Below are 18,250 nucleotides of genomic sequence, written 5' to 3' on the forward strand. Positions count from 1 at the left end.
TTTCTCTTGTTAAGTGTATCCAGTCCACGGATCATCCATTACTTGTGGGATACCAATACCAAAGCTAAAGTACACGGATGATGGGAGGGACAAGGCAGGATTAAGCGGAAGGAACCACTGCCTGAAGAACCTTTCTCCCAAACACAGCCTCCGAAGAAGCAAAAGTATCAAATTTGTAAAATTTTTAAAAAGTGTGAAGCGAAGACCAAGTCGCAGCCTTGCAAATCTGTTCAACAGAGGCCTCATTTTTGAAGGCCCAGGTGGAAGCCACAGCTCTAGTAGAATGAGCTGTAATCCTTTCAGGGGGCTGCTGTCCAGCAGTCTCATAGGCTAGGAGTATTACGCTCCGAAGCCAAAAGGAAAGAGAGGTTGCCGAAGCTTTTTGACCTCTCCTCTGTCCAGAGTAAACGACAAACAGGGAAGATGTTTGACGAAAAGCCTTAGTAGCTTGTAAGTAAAACTTCAAGGCACGGACTACGTCCAGATTATGTAAAAGACGTTCCTTCTTTGAAGAAGGATTAGGGCACAACGATGGAACAACAATCTCTTGATTGATATTCTTGTTAGAAACCACCTTAGGTAAAAACCCAGGTTTGGTACGCAGAACTACCTTATCTGCATGAAAAATCAGATAAGGAGAATCACATTGTAAGGCAGATAGCTCAGAGACTCTCCGAGCCGAGGAAATAGCCATCAAAAACAGAACTTTCCAAGATAAAAGTTTAATATCAATGGAATGAAGGGGTTCAAACGGAACTCCTTGAAGAACCTTAAGAACCAAGTTTAAGCTCCACGGGGGAGCAACAGGTTTAAACACAGGCTTAATTCTAACCAAAGCCTGGCAAAATGCCTGGACGTCTGGAACCTCTGCCAGACGCTTGTGCAAAAGGACAGAGCAGAAATCTGTCCCTTTAAGGAACTAGCTGATAATCCTTTGTCCAAGCCCTCTTGGAGAAAAGACAATATTCTAGGAATCCTAACCTTACTCCATGAGTAATTCTTGGATTCACACCAATAAAGATATTTACTCCATATCTTGTGGTAGATTTTCGTGCCTGTATTAAAGTATCAATGACTGACTCGGAGAAGCCACGCTTTGATAGAATCAAGCGTTCAATCTCCATGCAGTCAGTCTCAGAGAAATTAGATTTGGATGATTGAAAGGACCTTGTATCAGAAGGTCCTGTCTTAGAGGCAGAGTCCATGGTGGAAAGGATGACATGTCCACTAGGTCTGCATACCAAGTCCTGCGTGGCCACGCAGGTGCTATCAGAATCACCGATGCTCTCTCCTGTTTGATTTTGGCAATCAGTCGAGGGAGCAGAGGAAACGGTGGAAACACATAAGCCAGGTTGAAGAACCAAGGTGCTGCTAGAGCATCTAACAGCGTCGCTTCTGGGTCCCTGGACCAGGATCCGTAACAAGGAAGCTTGGCGTTCTGGCGAGACGCCATGAGATCCAACTCTGGTTTGCCCCAATGATGAATCAACTGAGCAAACACCTCCGGATGGAAAGTCTGACGACTTAGAAAATCCGCCTCCCAGTTCTCCACGCCTGGGATATGGATTGCCGACAGATGGCAAGAGTGGTACTCTGCCCAGCGAATTATTTTTGAGACTTCTAACATCGCTAGGGAACTCCTGGTTCCCCCTTGATGGTTGATGTAAGCCACAGTCGTGATGTTGTCCGACTGAAATCTGATGAACCTCAGTGTTGCTAACTGAGGCCAAGCCAGAAGAGCATTGAATATCGCTCTTAACTCCAGAATATTTATTGGAAGGAGTTTCTCCTCCTGAGTCCACGATCCCTGTGCCTTCAGGGAATTCCAGACTGCACCCCAACCTAGAAGGCTGGCATCTGTTGTTACAATTGTCCAATCTGGCCTGCGAAAGGTCATACCCTTGGACAGGTGTACCCGAGACAACCACCAGAGAAGAGAATCTCTGGTCTCTTGATCCAGATTTAGCAGAGGGGACAAATCTGTGTAATCCCCATTCGACTGACTCAGCATGCATAATTGCAGCGGTCTGAGATGAAGGCGCGCAAATGGCACTATGTCCATTGCCGCTACCATTAAGCCGATTACCTCCATACACTGAGCTACCGAAGGGCGCGGAATGGAGTGAAGAACACAGCAAGCATTTAGAAGTTTTGATAACCTGGACTCCGTCAGGTAAATTTTCATTTCTACAGAATCTATAAGAGTCCCTAAGAAGGAGACTCTTGTGAGTGGGGATAGAGAACTCTTTTCCTCGTTCACTTTCCACCCGTGCGACCTCAGAAATGCCAGAACTTTCTCTGTATGAGACTTGGCAACTTGAAAGCTTGACGCCTGTATCAGGATGTCGTCTAGATACGGAGCCACCGCTATGCCTCGCGGTCTTAGAATCGCCAGAAGTGAGCCCAGAACCTTTGTAAAGATTCTCGGGGCTGTAGCCAACCCGAAGGGAAGAGCTACAAATTGATAATGCCTGTCTAGAAAGGCAAACCTTAGAAACCGATGATGATCTTTGTGAATCGGTATGTGAAGGTAGGCATCCTTTAAGTCCACTGTGGTCATGTACTGACCCTCTTGGATCATGGGTAGGATGGTCCGAATAGTTTCCATTTTGAAAGATGGAACTCTGAGGAATTTGTTTAAGATCTTTAGATCCAAAATTGTTCTGAAGGTTCCCTCTTTTTTGGGAACCACAAACAAATTTGAATAAAAACCCTGTCCTTGTTCCGTCCGCGGAACTGGATGGATCACTCCCATAACTAGGAGGTCTTGCACACAGCGTAGGAATGCCTCTTTCTTTATCTGATTTGCAGATAGCCTTGAAAGATGAAATCTCCCTTGTGGAGGGGAAGCTTTGAAGTCCAGAAGATATCCCTGAGATATGATATCCAACGCCCAGGGATCCTGAACATCTCTTGCCCACGCCTGGGCGAAGAGAGAAAGTCTGCCCCCTACTAGATCCGTTGCCGGATAGGGGGCCGTTCCTTCATGCTGTCTTAGAGGCAGCATCAGGCTTTCTGGCCTGCTTGCCTTTGTTCCAGGACTGGTTAGGTTTCCAGGCCTGCTTAGATTGAGCAAAAGTTCCCTCTTGTTTTGAAGCGGAGGAAGTTGATGCTGCACCTGCCTTGACATTTCGAAAGGCAAGAAAATTAGACTGTTTGGCCTTTGCTTTGGCCCTGTCCTGAGGAAGGGTGTGACCCTTACCTCCAGTAATGTCAGCAATAATTTCCTTCAAACCAGGCCCGAATAAGGTCTGCCCCTTGAAAGGAATGTTGAGTAATTTAGACTTCGAAGTCACGTCAGCTGACCAGGATTTAAGCCATAGCGCCCTACGTGCTTGGATGGCGAATCCGGAATTCTTAGCCGTTAGTTTAGTCAAATGAACAATGGCATCAGAAACAAATGAGTTAGCTAGCTTAAGTGTTCTAAGCTTGTCAATAATTTCAGTCAATGGAGCTGTATGGATGGCCTCTTCCAGGGCCTCAAACCAGAATGCCGCTGCGGCCGTGACAGGCGCAATGCATGCAAGGGGCTGAAAAATAAAACCTTGTTGAATAAACATTTTCTTAAGGTAACCCTCCAATTTTTTATCCATTGGATCTGAAAAAGCACAACTGTTCTCAACCGGGATAGTAGTACGCTTTGCTAAAGTAGAAACTGCTCCCTCCACCTTAGGGACCGTCTGCCATAAGTCCCGTGTAGTGGCGTCTATTGGAAACATTTTTCTAAATATAGGAGGTGGGGAAAAAGGCACACCCGGTCTATCCCACTCCTTGCTAATAATTTCTGTAAGCCTTTTAGGTATAGGAAAAACATCAGTACACACCAGCACTGCATAGTATTTATCCAGCCTACACAATTTCTCTGGTACTGCAACTGTGTTACAGTCATTCAGAGCAGCTAACACACGGAGATTCTCAAGCTTAAATTTAAAATTAGAAATCTCTGAATCAGGTTTCCCCGAATCAGAGATGTCACCCACAGACTGAAGCTCTCCGTCCTCATGATCTGCATATTGTGACGCAGTATCAGACATGGCCCTTACAGCATCTGCGCGCTCTGTATTTCTCCTAACCCCAGAGCAATCGCGCTTGAATCTTAATTCAGGCAACCGGGATAATACCTCTGACAGGGTATTATTCATGATTGCAGCCATGTCCTGCAAGGTAATCGCTATGGGCGTCCCTGATGTAATTGGCGCCATATTAGCGTGCATCCCCTGATCGGGAGGCGAAGGGTCTGAAACGTGGGGAGAGTTAGTCGGCATAACTTCCCCCTCGTCAGAATCTTCTGGTGATATTTCTTTTATAGTTAAAGACTGATCTTTACTGTTTAAGGTGAAATCAATACATTTAGTACACATTCTCCTATGGGGCTCCACCATGGCTTTCAAACATAATGAACAAGTAGTTTCCTCTGTCTCAGACATGTTTAAACCGACTAGCAATGAGACTAGCAAGCTTGGAAAACACTTTAAACAAGTTTACAAGCAATATAAAAAACGTTACTGCACCTTTAAGAAACACAAATTTTGTCAAATTTGAAATAACAGTGAAAAAAGGCAGTTACACTAACGAAATTTTTACAGTGTATGTAACAAGTTAGCAGAGCATTGCAGCCACTTGCAAATGGATGATTAACCCCTTAATACCCAAAACGGAATAATAAAAGACAAAAACGTTTTTTCAAACAGTCACAACAACAACTGCCACAGCTCTACTGTGGCTTTTTACCTCCCTCAAAAACGACTTTGAAGCCTTTTGAGCCCTCCAGAGATGTCCTGGATCATGCAGGAAGAAGCTGGATGTCTGTGTCTGTAATTTTTGCTGTGCAAAAAAACGCTAAAATAGGCCCCTCCCACTCATATTACAACAGTGGAAAGCCTAAGGAAACTGTTTCTAGGCAAAATTCAAGCCAGCCATGTGGAAAAAAACTAGGCCCCAATAAGTTTTATCACCAAATACATATAAAAACGATTAAACATGCCAGAAAACGTTTTATATTACATTTTTATAAGAGTATGTATCTCTATTAATAAGCCTGATACCAGTCGCTATCACTGCATTTAAGGCTTTACTTACATTAGTTCGGTATCAGCAGCATTTTCTAGCAAATTCCATCCCTAGAAAAATATTAACTGCACATACCTTATTGCAGGAAAACCTGCACGCCATTCCCTCTCTGAAGTTACCTCACTCCTCAGAATATGTGAGAACAGCCATGGATCTTAGTTACTTCTGCTAAGATCATAGAAAACGCAGGCAGATTCTTCTTCTAAATACTGCCTGAGATAAACAGTACACTCCGGCACCATTTAAAAATAAACTTTTGATTGAAGAATAAACTAAGTATAAAACACCACACTCCTCTTACGACCTCCATCTTGGTTGAGGCTTGCAAGAGAATGACTGGATATGACAGTTAGGGGAGGAGCTATATAGCAGCTCTGCTGTGGGTGATCCTCTTGCAACTTCCTGTTGGGAAGGAGAATATCCCACAAGTAATGGATGATCTGTGGACTGGATACACTTAACAAGAGAAAAACGGTTTTGCTTTCTAATTCAGATTGGCATGAAGCCAAAACCAATCATATCTGAGATGGCTTCATTTTTATCTTTCTTTACTGAGAGGAAATTCTGACACCCACATTTTGTGAATGCAATGTATTTGTCTATTGAATCTAATATGTAATATGTAGATATGTAGATTTTCTTTTTCTTTACCTTGCTATTAAAAAATGGGCTTCAATCCCAAAGTATATTTTATTTTCATTATTACATATTTCATATATTAATCAAAACAATGTAAACAGTAGAGCCACAATAAATAGATACACACACAGTATATATATATATATATATATATATATATATATAGATATATATATAGCTATCTATCTATCTATCTATCTATATATATATATATATATATATATATATATATATATATATGTATATAATGACTACCCGCCAATGTTCTAAGATGTAATGTGATGCTCTGTCATTTGTTTTACTCAACAGGATGGACGCATAGAGTTTTCAGAGTTCATCCAAGCCTTGTCAGTCACTTCCCGTGGGACGTTGGATGAGAAGCTACGCTGTAAGTGATGGAGCTATTTGGCTCTGAATTAAAAGACCTTGTTTAAGACAAATGATTTTACTTGGGGGGGGGGGGGGGGGCAGAATATTGTTCCAGAATATAGGAGATTGATCTGGGATTAAAGGCTTTATTTGGGACAGAGAATTGTAGTCATAGGGGGGAGAAAAAAGAAGAGTAGATTATTCTGGAATAGAATATTTTGAATTGACTAAAGAAAATAAATTGGCATAAAGAACTTTTTTGTCATTAAAAAGAGGTTCTTGTTCCTGCATTAAAAATATGCAATGGGATAGAGGACTTAACATTGGGATACAGAACAATGGTTTCTAATAAAATAATTAGTTTTAGACGGAGGATGTTGCTCTGGTTGGAAGACTTTACATGGACTGAGGTAATAGTTGTCCAGTGGGGGGCAAACGAAGAACCCAGTTTTACACCTTATATTTAAAGGGATATGAAAGACACTTTTTCTTTCATGATTCAGAAAGAGCAGCGATTTTAAACAACTTTCTAATTTACGTCTATTATTAATTATTCTTTGTTCTTTTGGTATCTTTTGTTGAAAATCAGATATGTATTGTGACGGACTGGGTAGCTCTGCCAAAAGGGTCTTTCCTGTACCTGGAACCTGTAGCTGTAGAGCGGCAAAGTAATTATAGCAAGTAGCCCACCCTAATAACCATACAAGATCAGTATTAAGGTAAAACACGAACAGACTTTATTGGGGAAAACACACTGCTTATATACACATTCTCATCTTGATAAGAGTCTTATCTGATCCCAAGATTCCCGCCATTCCCACCCCTTTAGACAGACCGGTGCCTCCATAAGAACAATAGGGATCCCACAATAGTAAGGTCGCCGTTTCGGGCTATTCCCAGGTAATGTTGGAGAGCTCTGGGCCCCAAGATGCCACAGTCAAAAGGCGACTTGATCCGTCGCTGGGGGCCAGAGCGGCAGCTAGCCAAAGGGTACGCCAGGTTAACCAGAGGTAGAGAGGGGTCCAAAACCCTGGATTCCAAAGCGAGCTCCCTCCTGGAAATCATCCCAATCCTTGCTCCTCAAGGGTAGTACAAGCCCCCAAAAGAGCGGAGCTCTGGGACAAAGGGACACTGAAGCGACCTAGGTCAAAGTTCAGCGGGGATCCCTAGGTAGCCCGGCCGGCGAGTAATTCCATAAGCCCGGGCCAGAGATCAGCTCTTTCAGTGACAAAGCACTAGCAGTGTAGAAAAAAGGGGGGGTCAGTGGCACAAAGTAATCCAATATTGAGGGAGGGTGGCCTTGGCAGGTTGTGCTCCCCCCCTTCAAAGTCCAGCAGACTCGGCTACATCCTGATGGGTTGGCTTGGGGCTCTCCGGTGATGCTATTCCAATTCAATTTGCTGGGAGAGGCCATCTGCATTTCTGTTACTCTCTCCCGGCCGATACTGAATTGTAAAGTTAAAGGGCTGCAAGGCCAAACTCCACCGCAACAGGCATCCGTTGTCTCCAGAAACCCTGTTAAGCCATAACCCCCTGGGGTTGTGATCTGTGAGCACTTTGAAAGCTCTCCCGTATAGGTAGGGTTGCAATTTCTTGAGTGCCCACACCAGTGCCAAGCATTCTTTCTCCACGACCTCGTAGCCTATCTCCCTTGGTAGTAGTTTCCTGCTAATGTAAGCTACACAGTGTTCACGGCCCTTTTCATCCTCCTGGCTTAGCTCTGCTCCCAACAAGAACATGGAGGCATCTGTATGAACAGAATGGGTTAGGAGCGGCCAGGATATGGGCAGATATTAGTGCTGCCTTCAGTTGCTGGAAGGCAGCCTCTCACTCGGGGGACCACAGGACTTGCCGGGGTTAGTGTTTTCTGGTCAGGTCCATCAGGGGTTTGGCTAGGGTGCTATAATTGGGGACAAACTTGCCGTAGTTTCCTGCTGTACCAAGAAAGGCTAAGATTTGTGTTTTGGGGGTCGCCAGTTAGCGACTGCTTCAATCCTGGCCGGCTCCGGCCTCTGCTTCCGGCAGCCCACTCTGTGTCCAAAGTACTGAGCCTCCGAGCGATCTACTGTGCACTTGTCTGGCTTCAGCATCAGAGCTGCAGCCCTGATGTATGTGCAGGCATCATCCTGGAGGTCATCGAGAAGGATATCTACCATCCTCTGGAACATTCTTCATCCCAAACGGCATGACCTTAAACTGGTACAGGCCGAATGGGGTGATGAATGCCGACTTCGGAATGGATTCCGGGTAGAGGGGAATCTGCTAGTACCCCTTGCACAGATCTAAGGTCTGCAGTCTAACAGTTCATCTACCCGAGGCATAGGATAGGAGTCGGTCGTGGTTCCGGTCATTAAGCCTACGGTAATCTACACAGAAGCGGGTCGTGTCATCCCACTTGAGCACTACCAGAGATGCTACGGTTTCGAGCATCTCCCTAATTTCGCTGCGAATGCTTTCCCTAACTCACTCGGGGACCCGGTATGCCAGCTGCTGCAGGGGCGCCTGTTCCGTGGTCTCTACCCGGTGCACAGCTACTGGAGTGTTCCCAGGGTCCGTGGAGAACATGTCTTGTCGGCTCTCTAGCACCTGCCTTACTTTCTCCCGCTGCACCGTCCCTATCCGCTCATCTATCCTTATATCCGCTACGCCTGTTGGCGCCCTACCCCGCCCGGGCAGCTCCGGCATGAGGAGACTCTCTGAGTCCTTCATAGCCGGAGCACATATGGCGGCTACATCCTTTGGCCTCTCCTGGTACACCTTCAGCATGTTCACATGAAAGGTCCAGCGGACTCGTTCATCTGAACATTTTGGTACCAGGTAGGTAGTATCGCAAAGCTGCTCTATCACTCCATAGGGTCCCTGCCAAGCAGCCTGCAGTTTGTTGGTTTTGGTCGGTTTCAGGGCCAGAACCTTCTGCCCCACTTCTAGGGTGTGGTTACGAGCACTACGATCATACCACCATTTTTGCCTACCTTGGGCGACCTGAAGGTTCTCTCTCACTCTGGCGGCGAGGTCATTCAGTCGGTCCCTGAACTCCAGGACGTACCCAACAATGGAGGGTCCCTCCCCCCCAACTGATCCTTCCCAGTGGGCTCTAATAAGGTCTAGGGGCCCCCTCACCTTCCGGCCATACACTAAATCAAAGGGGGAGAACTCGGTAGATTCCTGGGGCACCTCCCTGTAAGCGAACAGGAGGTGCAGCAGGTATCTCTCCCAGTCCTTGTGAGAGGCCGAGAATGTCCAAAGCAGCTGCTTCAGTGTCCCGTTAAACCTCTTGCACAACCCGTTGGTCTGGGGGTGGTATGGAGAGCTTGGCAGGGGTCTTACCCCGCAAAGCCTCCATCGCTGCTGGGTTAGCTCAGCAGTAAACGGAGTCCCTTGGTCCGAGATAATCTCCCGGGGAAACCCACTCTGGCAAAGATCTAGAGCAGAGCATCGGCTACAGTCTCTGCTTGGATGTTGGCCAGAGGGGTTGCCTCCGGGTAGCGTAGTCCACTACCGTCAGTATATATATATATCTTTCCCAAGGGACTGGGACAATGGGCAAACGATGTCAACAGCTATCCTGATGAACGGTTCATCGATGATAGGGAGCCAATGCAGGGAGGCTTCAGAGTGGTCACCGGTATACCATACTCTCTGACAAATGTCGCAGGTATGGCAGTACTGCCTTACGTCTCCCATAACCCCGGGCCAGAAGAAGGTCTGGGTCAGTCGGTGGCGGCTCCTAGTAATCCATAGATGTCCTGCCTGATGCGCAGCAGGTCGTACTGATACTTTTACGGTACCACCAACTGTTGCTTGGGCACCTGCTTGCTCCCACCATCCTTGGTAACCCGGTACAGGAGTCCTCTGTCCCGCTCAAAGCGGTCCCCTCCTAGCCCCCCTGGGTCGGTCCCTGTCCTGGCTCGATAGGGAGCTAACGTCGGGTCGCTTAACGTTTTCTGGGCAAAGTCAGAGGGGGAATCCCAGGAGACAGGCTGGTTGGTCGGGGTAGTAGTCAGGTGGAGGTGGCTTACCTGAGTCCCATGGTTGAGTGCGGCAGCTTGGAGCCTGGCTTGTTGGCGGGTGGTGACTGCGCAAGTATCCGTAGTGCCATCTATAACGGAGGAGGATGCAAGATGCCCCAAGTCATTTCCCAACAAGACTTCCGCCGGCAAGTGGGCCATGACCCCCACTTCTACAGCATGGGAGCCAGAACCCCAATCTAGGTAAACCTGTGCTGTTGGGATCCAGAGCACCTTACCCCAGCCACATGAACTGTAATGGATTTCCTCATCTGGTCCAAACTGGTGACTGATGACCAGGTGTGGCTAGATAAGAGTAATGGTGGCTCCGCTGTCCCGCAGTCCTTGGGCCTGCCGGCCATTGATCCATACGGCTGACGATGGTGCAGCTGATTGTCGCCAGCTGCCGCCTGCTCCGGGTCTACCTCATGCAGAACCCCAAATTCTTCTTTATCCCAAGCGGCGGTGTCCACTGGGCTACTTGATTCAGAGCAGTGAGCCGCTCCTCTGGAAACCCCAGCTGGTGCTCTGGTCCAGTTGGGGTGGGGCGGATTCTTTGGGCAATTGGACTGTACATTGCCCACTTGATCACACCCGTAGCACCGAATTCTTGTCTTCCAGGACAGACTGGGCCCAGAAGAGCGGAGTGGAGCCAGTGGAGCAGGGGGGTGCCGGTCGGTCACTGGAGGCCGAGGAGGTGCAGGAGTGGAGCACACACACAAATCTGTACACACACACACATGCACTAATCTCTATACACACACGCACAAATCTGTACACACACATGCACAAATCTGTACACACACACACATGCACAAATCTGTACACACACACACACATGCACAAATCTGTACGAACACACACACAAAATGCACAAATCTGTACGCACACACACACATATACACAGATCTGTAGTCACACACACACAAACATATACACAGATCTGTAGTCACACACACACAAACATATACACAGATCTGTACTCACACACACACACACACACAGATCTGTACTTACACACAAACATATACACAGATCTGTTCACACACACATACATACACATATACACATATCTGTACTCACACACACAAACATATACACAGATCTGTACTCACACACACAAACATACACAGATCTGTACTCGTGCGCACACACACATATACATAGATCTGTACTTACACACACACAAACATATACACAAACCTGTACTCGCGCGCACACACACAAACCTGTACTCACACACACACACATATACACAGATCTGTACTCACACACAAACATATACACAGATCTGTACTCGCACACACACACACACAGATTTGAACACATACAAACATATACACAGATCTGTACTCACACACAAACATATACACAGATCTGTACTCACACACACATACACACAGATTTGAACACACACAAACATATACACAGATCTGTACTCACACACACATACACACAGATTTGAACACACACACACATACAAAGATCTGTACTCACACACACACACAAACATACACAGATCTGTACTCACACACACACACAAACATACACAGATCTGTACTCACACACACATATATATATACACAGATCTGTAATCACACACACACACAAACATATACATAGATCTGTACTCACACACACATATACACAAATCTGTACTCACACACACAACCACACATATACACAGATCTGTACTCACAAACACACACATATACACAGATCTGTACTCGCACACACAAACATATACACAGATCTGTTCACACACACACACACACATACACAGATCTGTACTCACACACACAAACATGCGCAAATCTGTACTCACACACACATATACACAGATCTGTACTCACACACACACATATACACAGATCTGTACTCACACACACACATATACACAGATATGTACTCACACACACACACATATACACAGATCTGTACTCACACACACACACATATACACAGATCTGTACTCGCACACACAAACATATACACAGATCTGTTCACACACACACACAAACATGCGCAAATCTGTACTCACACACACATATACACAGATCTGTACTCACACACACACATATACACAGATCTGTACTCACACACACACATATACACAGATCTGTACTCACACACACACATATACACAGATATGTACTCACACACACACACATATACACAGATCTGTACTCACACACACACATATACACAGATCTGTACTCACACACACACATATACACAGATCTGTACTCACACACACACATATACACAGATCTGTACACACACACACACATATACACAGATCTGTACACACACACACAACCACACATATACACAGATCTGTACTCACAAACACACACATATACACAGATCTGTACTCGCACACACAAACATATACACAGATCTGTACTCACACACACAAACATATACACAGATCTCTACTCACACACACACACACACACACATATACACAGATCTGTACTCACACACACCACACATATACACAGATCTGTACTCACACACACACACACATATACACAGATCTGTACTCACACACACACACATATACACAGATCTGTACTCACACACACACACATATACACAGTTCTGTACTCACACACACAAACATATACACAGATCTGTACTCACACAGATCTGTACTCACACACACACACAGATCTGTACTCTCACACACACACAGATCTGTACTCACACACACACATATACACAGATCTGTACTCACACACACACACAGATCTGTACTCACACACACACATATACACAGATCTGTACTCACAGACACACACAGATCTGTACTCACACACACACATATATACACAGATCTGTACTCACACACACACATATACACAGATCTGTACTCACACACACACATATACACAGATCTGTACTCACACACACACACAGATCTGTACTCACACACACACACAGATCTGTACTCACACACACACACAGATCTGTACTCACACACACACACAGATCTGTACTCACACACACACACACATATACACAGATCTGTACTCACACACACACATATACACAGATCTCTACTCACAAACACAAACATATACACAATAAGCACGTGCTACCCAGTGTGCTGAACCAAAAATGGTCCAGCTCCTAAGCTTTCATTCCTGCTTTTCCAAATAAAGATATCAAGAAAACAAAGAAAATTGATAATAGGATTAAATAAGAAAGTTGCTTAAAATTGCTGCTCTATCAGAATCATAAAAGAAAAAAATTGGGTTAAGGGTCCTTTTATCTAGATAATGCTGTGTTCCATTATTTGGAAATTAATATTATGGCTTACTTTTATATGTATAAATGGAATCTGAAGCTTTGTCTCGTATTCGTGTGTTTTTCTCAGGGGCATTTAAACTGTATGACTTGGATAATGACGGCTATATAACAAGAAATGAGATGCTGGACATTGTAGATGCAATTTATCAGATGGTGGTAAGTTGTGGGAGGGGTTATTGGATATGTGGTTGGTTGTGTAGTTTTTATTTAAGCTGGTATGGTTAAATAAGACCTCACATTTTATACCCTTTTGCATGGGATTCTAGGTAGCTCCCAATAATCCCGAGAGATCCAGTGATTAGTGGGGGGAGTAAAGAAAGTTAGTTTACAAAAGGTGCAGGAAGATGGATTAATAGCCTTTAGAGGGTGATGGTCTAGGGGGGTTCAGGGAGAGGGCGGGTGATGTGTAAGGGGTTATGAGCTATGGGGGGTGCAGGAGAGGGTGAGTGATGTGTAAGGGGTGATGATATATGAGGGGTGCAGGAGAGGGTGAGTGATGTGTAAGGGGTGATGATATATGAGGGGTGCAGGAGAGGGTGCGTGATGTGTTAGGGGTGATGATCTATGAGGGGTAGAAGGGAGGGTGGGTGATGTGTAAGGGGTGATGATATATGAGGGGTAGAAGGGAGGGTGGGTGATGTGTAAGGGGTGATGATATATGAGGGGTGCAGGAGAGGGTGAGTGATGTGTAAGGGGTGATGATCTATGAGGGGTGCAGGAGAGGGTGTGTGATGTGTTAGGGGTGATGATATATGAGGGGTACAGGAGAGGGTGAGTGATCAGTAAGGGGTGATGATCTGAGGGGTGCAGGAGAGGGTGAGTGATGTGTAAGGGGTTATGATCTATGAGGGGTGCAGGGAGAGGGTGAGTGATCAGTAAGGGGTGATGATCTATGAGGGGTGCAGGAGAGGGTGAGTGATGTGTAAGGGGTTATGATCTATGAGGGGTACAGGAGAGGGTGAGTGATGTGTAAGGGGTTATGATCTATGAGGGGTACAGGAGAGGGTGAGTGATGTGTAAGGGGTTATGATCTATGAGGGGTGCAGGAGAGGGTGAGTGATGTGTAAGGGGTGATGATCTATGAGGGGTACAGGAGAGGGTGAGTGATGTGTAAGGGGTGATGATCTATGAGGGGTACAGGAGAGGGTGAGTGATGTGTAAAGGGTGATGATCTATGAGGGGTGCAGGGAGACGGTGAGTGATGTGTAAGGGGTGATGATCTATGAGGGATGCAGGGAGAGGGTGAGTGATGTGTAAGGGGTGATGATCTATGAGGGGTGCAGGAGAGGGTGAGTGATGTGTAAGGGGTGATGATCTATGAGGGGTGCAGGAGAGGGTGAGTGATAAGTAAGGGGTGATGATCTATGAGGGGTGCAGGAGAGGGTAGGTGATGTGTAAGGGGTGATGATCTATGAGGGTTGCATGAGAGGGTAAGTGATGTGTAAGGGGTGATGATCTATGAGGGGTGCAGGAGAGGGTGGGTGATGTGTAAGGGGTGATGATCTATGAGGGTTGCAGGAGAGGGTGAGTGATGTGTAAGGGGTGATGATCTATGGGGGGTGCAGGAGAGGGTGAGTGATGTGTAAGGGGTGATGATCTATGGGGGGTGCAGGAGAGGGTGGGTGATGTGTAAGGGGTGATGATCTATGAGGGATGCAGGAGAGGGTGAGCGATGTGTAAGGGGTGATGATCTATGGGGGGTGCAGGAGAGGGTGGGTGATGTGTAAGGGGTGATGATCTATGAGGGATGCAGGAGAGGGTGAGCGATGTGTAAGGGGTGATGATCTATGAGGGCTGCAGGAGAGGGTGGGCGATGTGTAAGGGGTGATGATCTATGAGGGATGCAGGAGAGGGTGAGCGATGTGTAAGGGGTGATGATCTATGAGGGCTGCAGGAGAGGGTGGGTGATGTGTAAGGGGTGATGATCTATGAGGGGTGCAGACAGAGGGCGAGTGATCAGTAAGGGGTGATGATCTATGACGGGTGCAGTAGAGGGTGAGTGATGTGTAAGGGGTGATGATCTATGAGGGGTGCAGGAGAGGGTGAGTGATGTGTAAGGGGTGATGATCTATGAGGGGTGCAGGAGAGGGTGGGTGATCAGTAAGGGGTGATGATCTATGAGGGGTGGAAGAGAGGGTGGGTGATGTGTAAGGGGTGATGATCTATGAGGGGTGCAGGAGAGGGTGAGTGATGTGTAAGGGGTGATGATCTATGAGGGGTGCAGGAGAGGGTGGGTGATCAGTAAGGGGTGATGATCTATGAGGGGTGGAAGAGAGGGTGGGTGATGTGTAAGGGGTGATGATCTATGAGGGGTGCAGGAGAGGGTGGGTGATGTGTAAGGGGTGATGATCTATGAGGGGTGCAGGAGAGGGTGGGTGATGTGTAAGGGGTGATGATCTATGAGGGGTGCAGGAGAGGGTGGGTGATGTGTAAGGGGTGATGATCTATGAGGGCTGCAGGAGAGGGTGCGTGATGTGTAAGGGGTGATGATCTATGAGAGGTGCAGGAGAGGGTGGGTGATGTGTAAGGAGTGATGATCTATGAGGGGTGCAGGAGAGGGTGGGTGATGTGTAAGGGGTGATGATCTATGAGGGGTGGAAGAGAGGGTGCGTGATTTGTAAGGGGTGTTCATCTATGAGGGGTAGAAGGGAGGGTGCGTGATGTGTAAAGGGTGATGATCTATGAGGGGTAGAAGGGAGGGTGGGTGATGTGTAAAGGGTGATGATCTATGAGGGGTAGAAGAGAGGGTGAGTGATCAGTAAGGGGTGATGATCTATGAGGGGTGGAAGAGAGGGTGTGTGATGTGTAAGGGGTGTTCATCTATGAGGGGTAGAAGGGAGGGTGCGTGATGTGTAAAGGGTGATGATCTATGAGGGGTAGAAGGGAGGGTGCGTGATGTGTAAAGGGTGATGATCTATGAGGGGTAGAAGAGAGGGTGAGTGATCAGTAAGGGGTGATGATCTATGAGGGGTGGAAGAGAGGGTGTGTGATGTGTAAGGGGTGTTCATCTATGAGGGGTAGAAGGGAGGGTGCGTGATGTGTAAAGGGTGATGATCTATGAGGGGTAGAAGGGAGGGTGGGTGATGTGTTAGGGGTGATGATCTATGAGGGGTGGAAGAGAGGGTGCGTGATGTGTTAGGGGTGTTCATCTATGAGGGTTGCACGGAGAGGGCAAGTGAAGTGTTGCACTTTTATATCTCTTTAAACAAAAGTCTTATCAAGACATATGTTTCTGGGCTCCAAAGCAGTGCAAATTGTGTTAAATGTGCCATCTAAGCTGGTTCTGCATTAGTCTGTATAAGAGGTAGGAGGGGAGACAGATTTATGCAGTCAGTGTTGGGTATCACCACCAAGTCTTGTGTCTGACTTTTTCAGGGCAACACTGTAGAGCTACCTGAAGAAGAAAATACTCCAGAGAAGAGAGTTGATCGGATCTTTGCAATGATGGATAAGGTAAGACGTGGATTATGGCAGCGCACAAGGTATCCTATGAAGATGCTGAGAATTTAAATATTTTATTTACAATAAAGGTTGCAGCATTTGAAATGCAGGTGGAATGTTGCTGCTTAGGGTTAGACAGACACTTGTCAGTGATATGCTGCAGCCTATATCAAAAGCCCAGGGTAGCAAGAATATGAACCACCACCAGAATGTGACCCTTTATATTTTCATTAGTAAGATGGTACATAATAGATTTTGTGACCAAATCACTATCATATTATTAGTTGGAAAATCAATTTCATCAAATTTAGAAAAATAATTTGCTTTTTATATATAAGCTTTAAAACAGAAGGTTTCAGTCTCTATTGGTAGTAGGTGCCACAGCTTCTGCTGTATCAGTAAAGGGACAAGAAAGTCAAGATTACACTTTAATGGTTGTGACAGAGCATGTAATTCCAAAAGAATTCTTGGCCTCATTTGTTGAAAAGCATACCTAGGTAGGCTCAGGAGCAGCAGTGCTTTACTAGGAGCTAGCTGATTGATGACTGCACACATATACAATACCTCTTGTCATTGGCTCACCAGATGTGCTCAGCTAGTTCCCAGAAGTACAATGTTGATCCTTTGGTTACTTTAAAGTCAGATCCTGCTTTTTTTTTTTTTTTTTAATCATGTGTAGAATCTTTTTGCAGGCATTAAACACATAGTTAAAGCAAGCAACATTGCAGTAAATAAAATGATCTAACACATTCGGGAAATTTCTTTTTGCACTATGACACATACAGCTATGAGGAACAGAAATGGAGGAGCAGCAAACAAATAAGATAAAACTTGACTTATTATTTGCTTAAAATAAATGACAGCATTCCTATTAGCCCATAGCGTAGTGACGAGCAGCTTACGCGTTTCGGCTTCCATGCCCGTACAGATGTGAACATGTGTAACACCACTATTTTGTCCCATGTAGAATTCAGATGGCAAGCTAACCCTACAGGAGTTTCAGGAAGGATCAAAAGCTGACCCCTCTATTGTGCAAGCACTCTCTCTATATGACGGATTGGTATAGGGGGCACCCACCCCTGCAGTGTGTAAGTATGCAGCAGAGATTGCACCGTGATTAGATTGTAAGCTGTTACTGTGGCACATGAATACACGATTACCTGAAATGCACATATTAAATACTGGTACAGATGTCGTCACTGTGCTGTAAATTATGTAGATTATGAAGTGAGTAACTTGTATAAAACTTAATTCTCTCTAATTTAGAAAGAAACTTAAAGGGACATTAGTATTTTTATACCCATTACGAACAGCAATTAAAGGGATATGAAATCCAATTTGTTTCTTTAGTGATTCAGACCCCACATACAATTTAAACAAATCTTTATATTTTACTTCTATTATCAAAT

At 45.7% G+C, this 18,250-nt stretch overlaps 1 protein-coding gene across 1 annotated transcript in view; it reads left to right on the forward strand.

The window, feature by feature from the left end:
* Positions 1 to 18,250, forward strand: part of NCS1 (neuronal calcium sensor 1) — a 278,873-nt gene that overhangs the window by 228,888 nt on the left and 31,735 nt on the right. The window contains exons 4-7 of the mRNA XM_053695406.1: positions 6,019 to 6,097; positions 13,468 to 13,556; positions 16,776 to 16,853; positions 17,809 to 17,929. Of these exons, the coding sequence (XP_053551381.1) occupies positions 6,019 to 6,097; positions 13,468 to 13,556; positions 16,776 to 16,853; positions 17,809 to 17,907 (345 nt within the window). The 3' untranslated portion in view covers positions 17,908 to 17,929. The remainder of the gene's footprint in view (positions 1 to 6,018; positions 6,098 to 13,467; positions 13,557 to 16,775; positions 16,854 to 17,808; positions 17,930 to 18,250) is intronic.

Source organism: Bombina bombina, chromosome 12, assembly GCF_027579735.1.
Source record: "Bombina bombina isolate aBomBom1 chromosome 12, aBomBom1.pri, whole genome shotgun sequence".
In the NCBI taxonomy this organism is placed as follows: domain Eukaryota; kingdom Metazoa; phylum Chordata; class Amphibia; order Anura; family Bombinatoridae; genus Bombina; species Bombina bombina.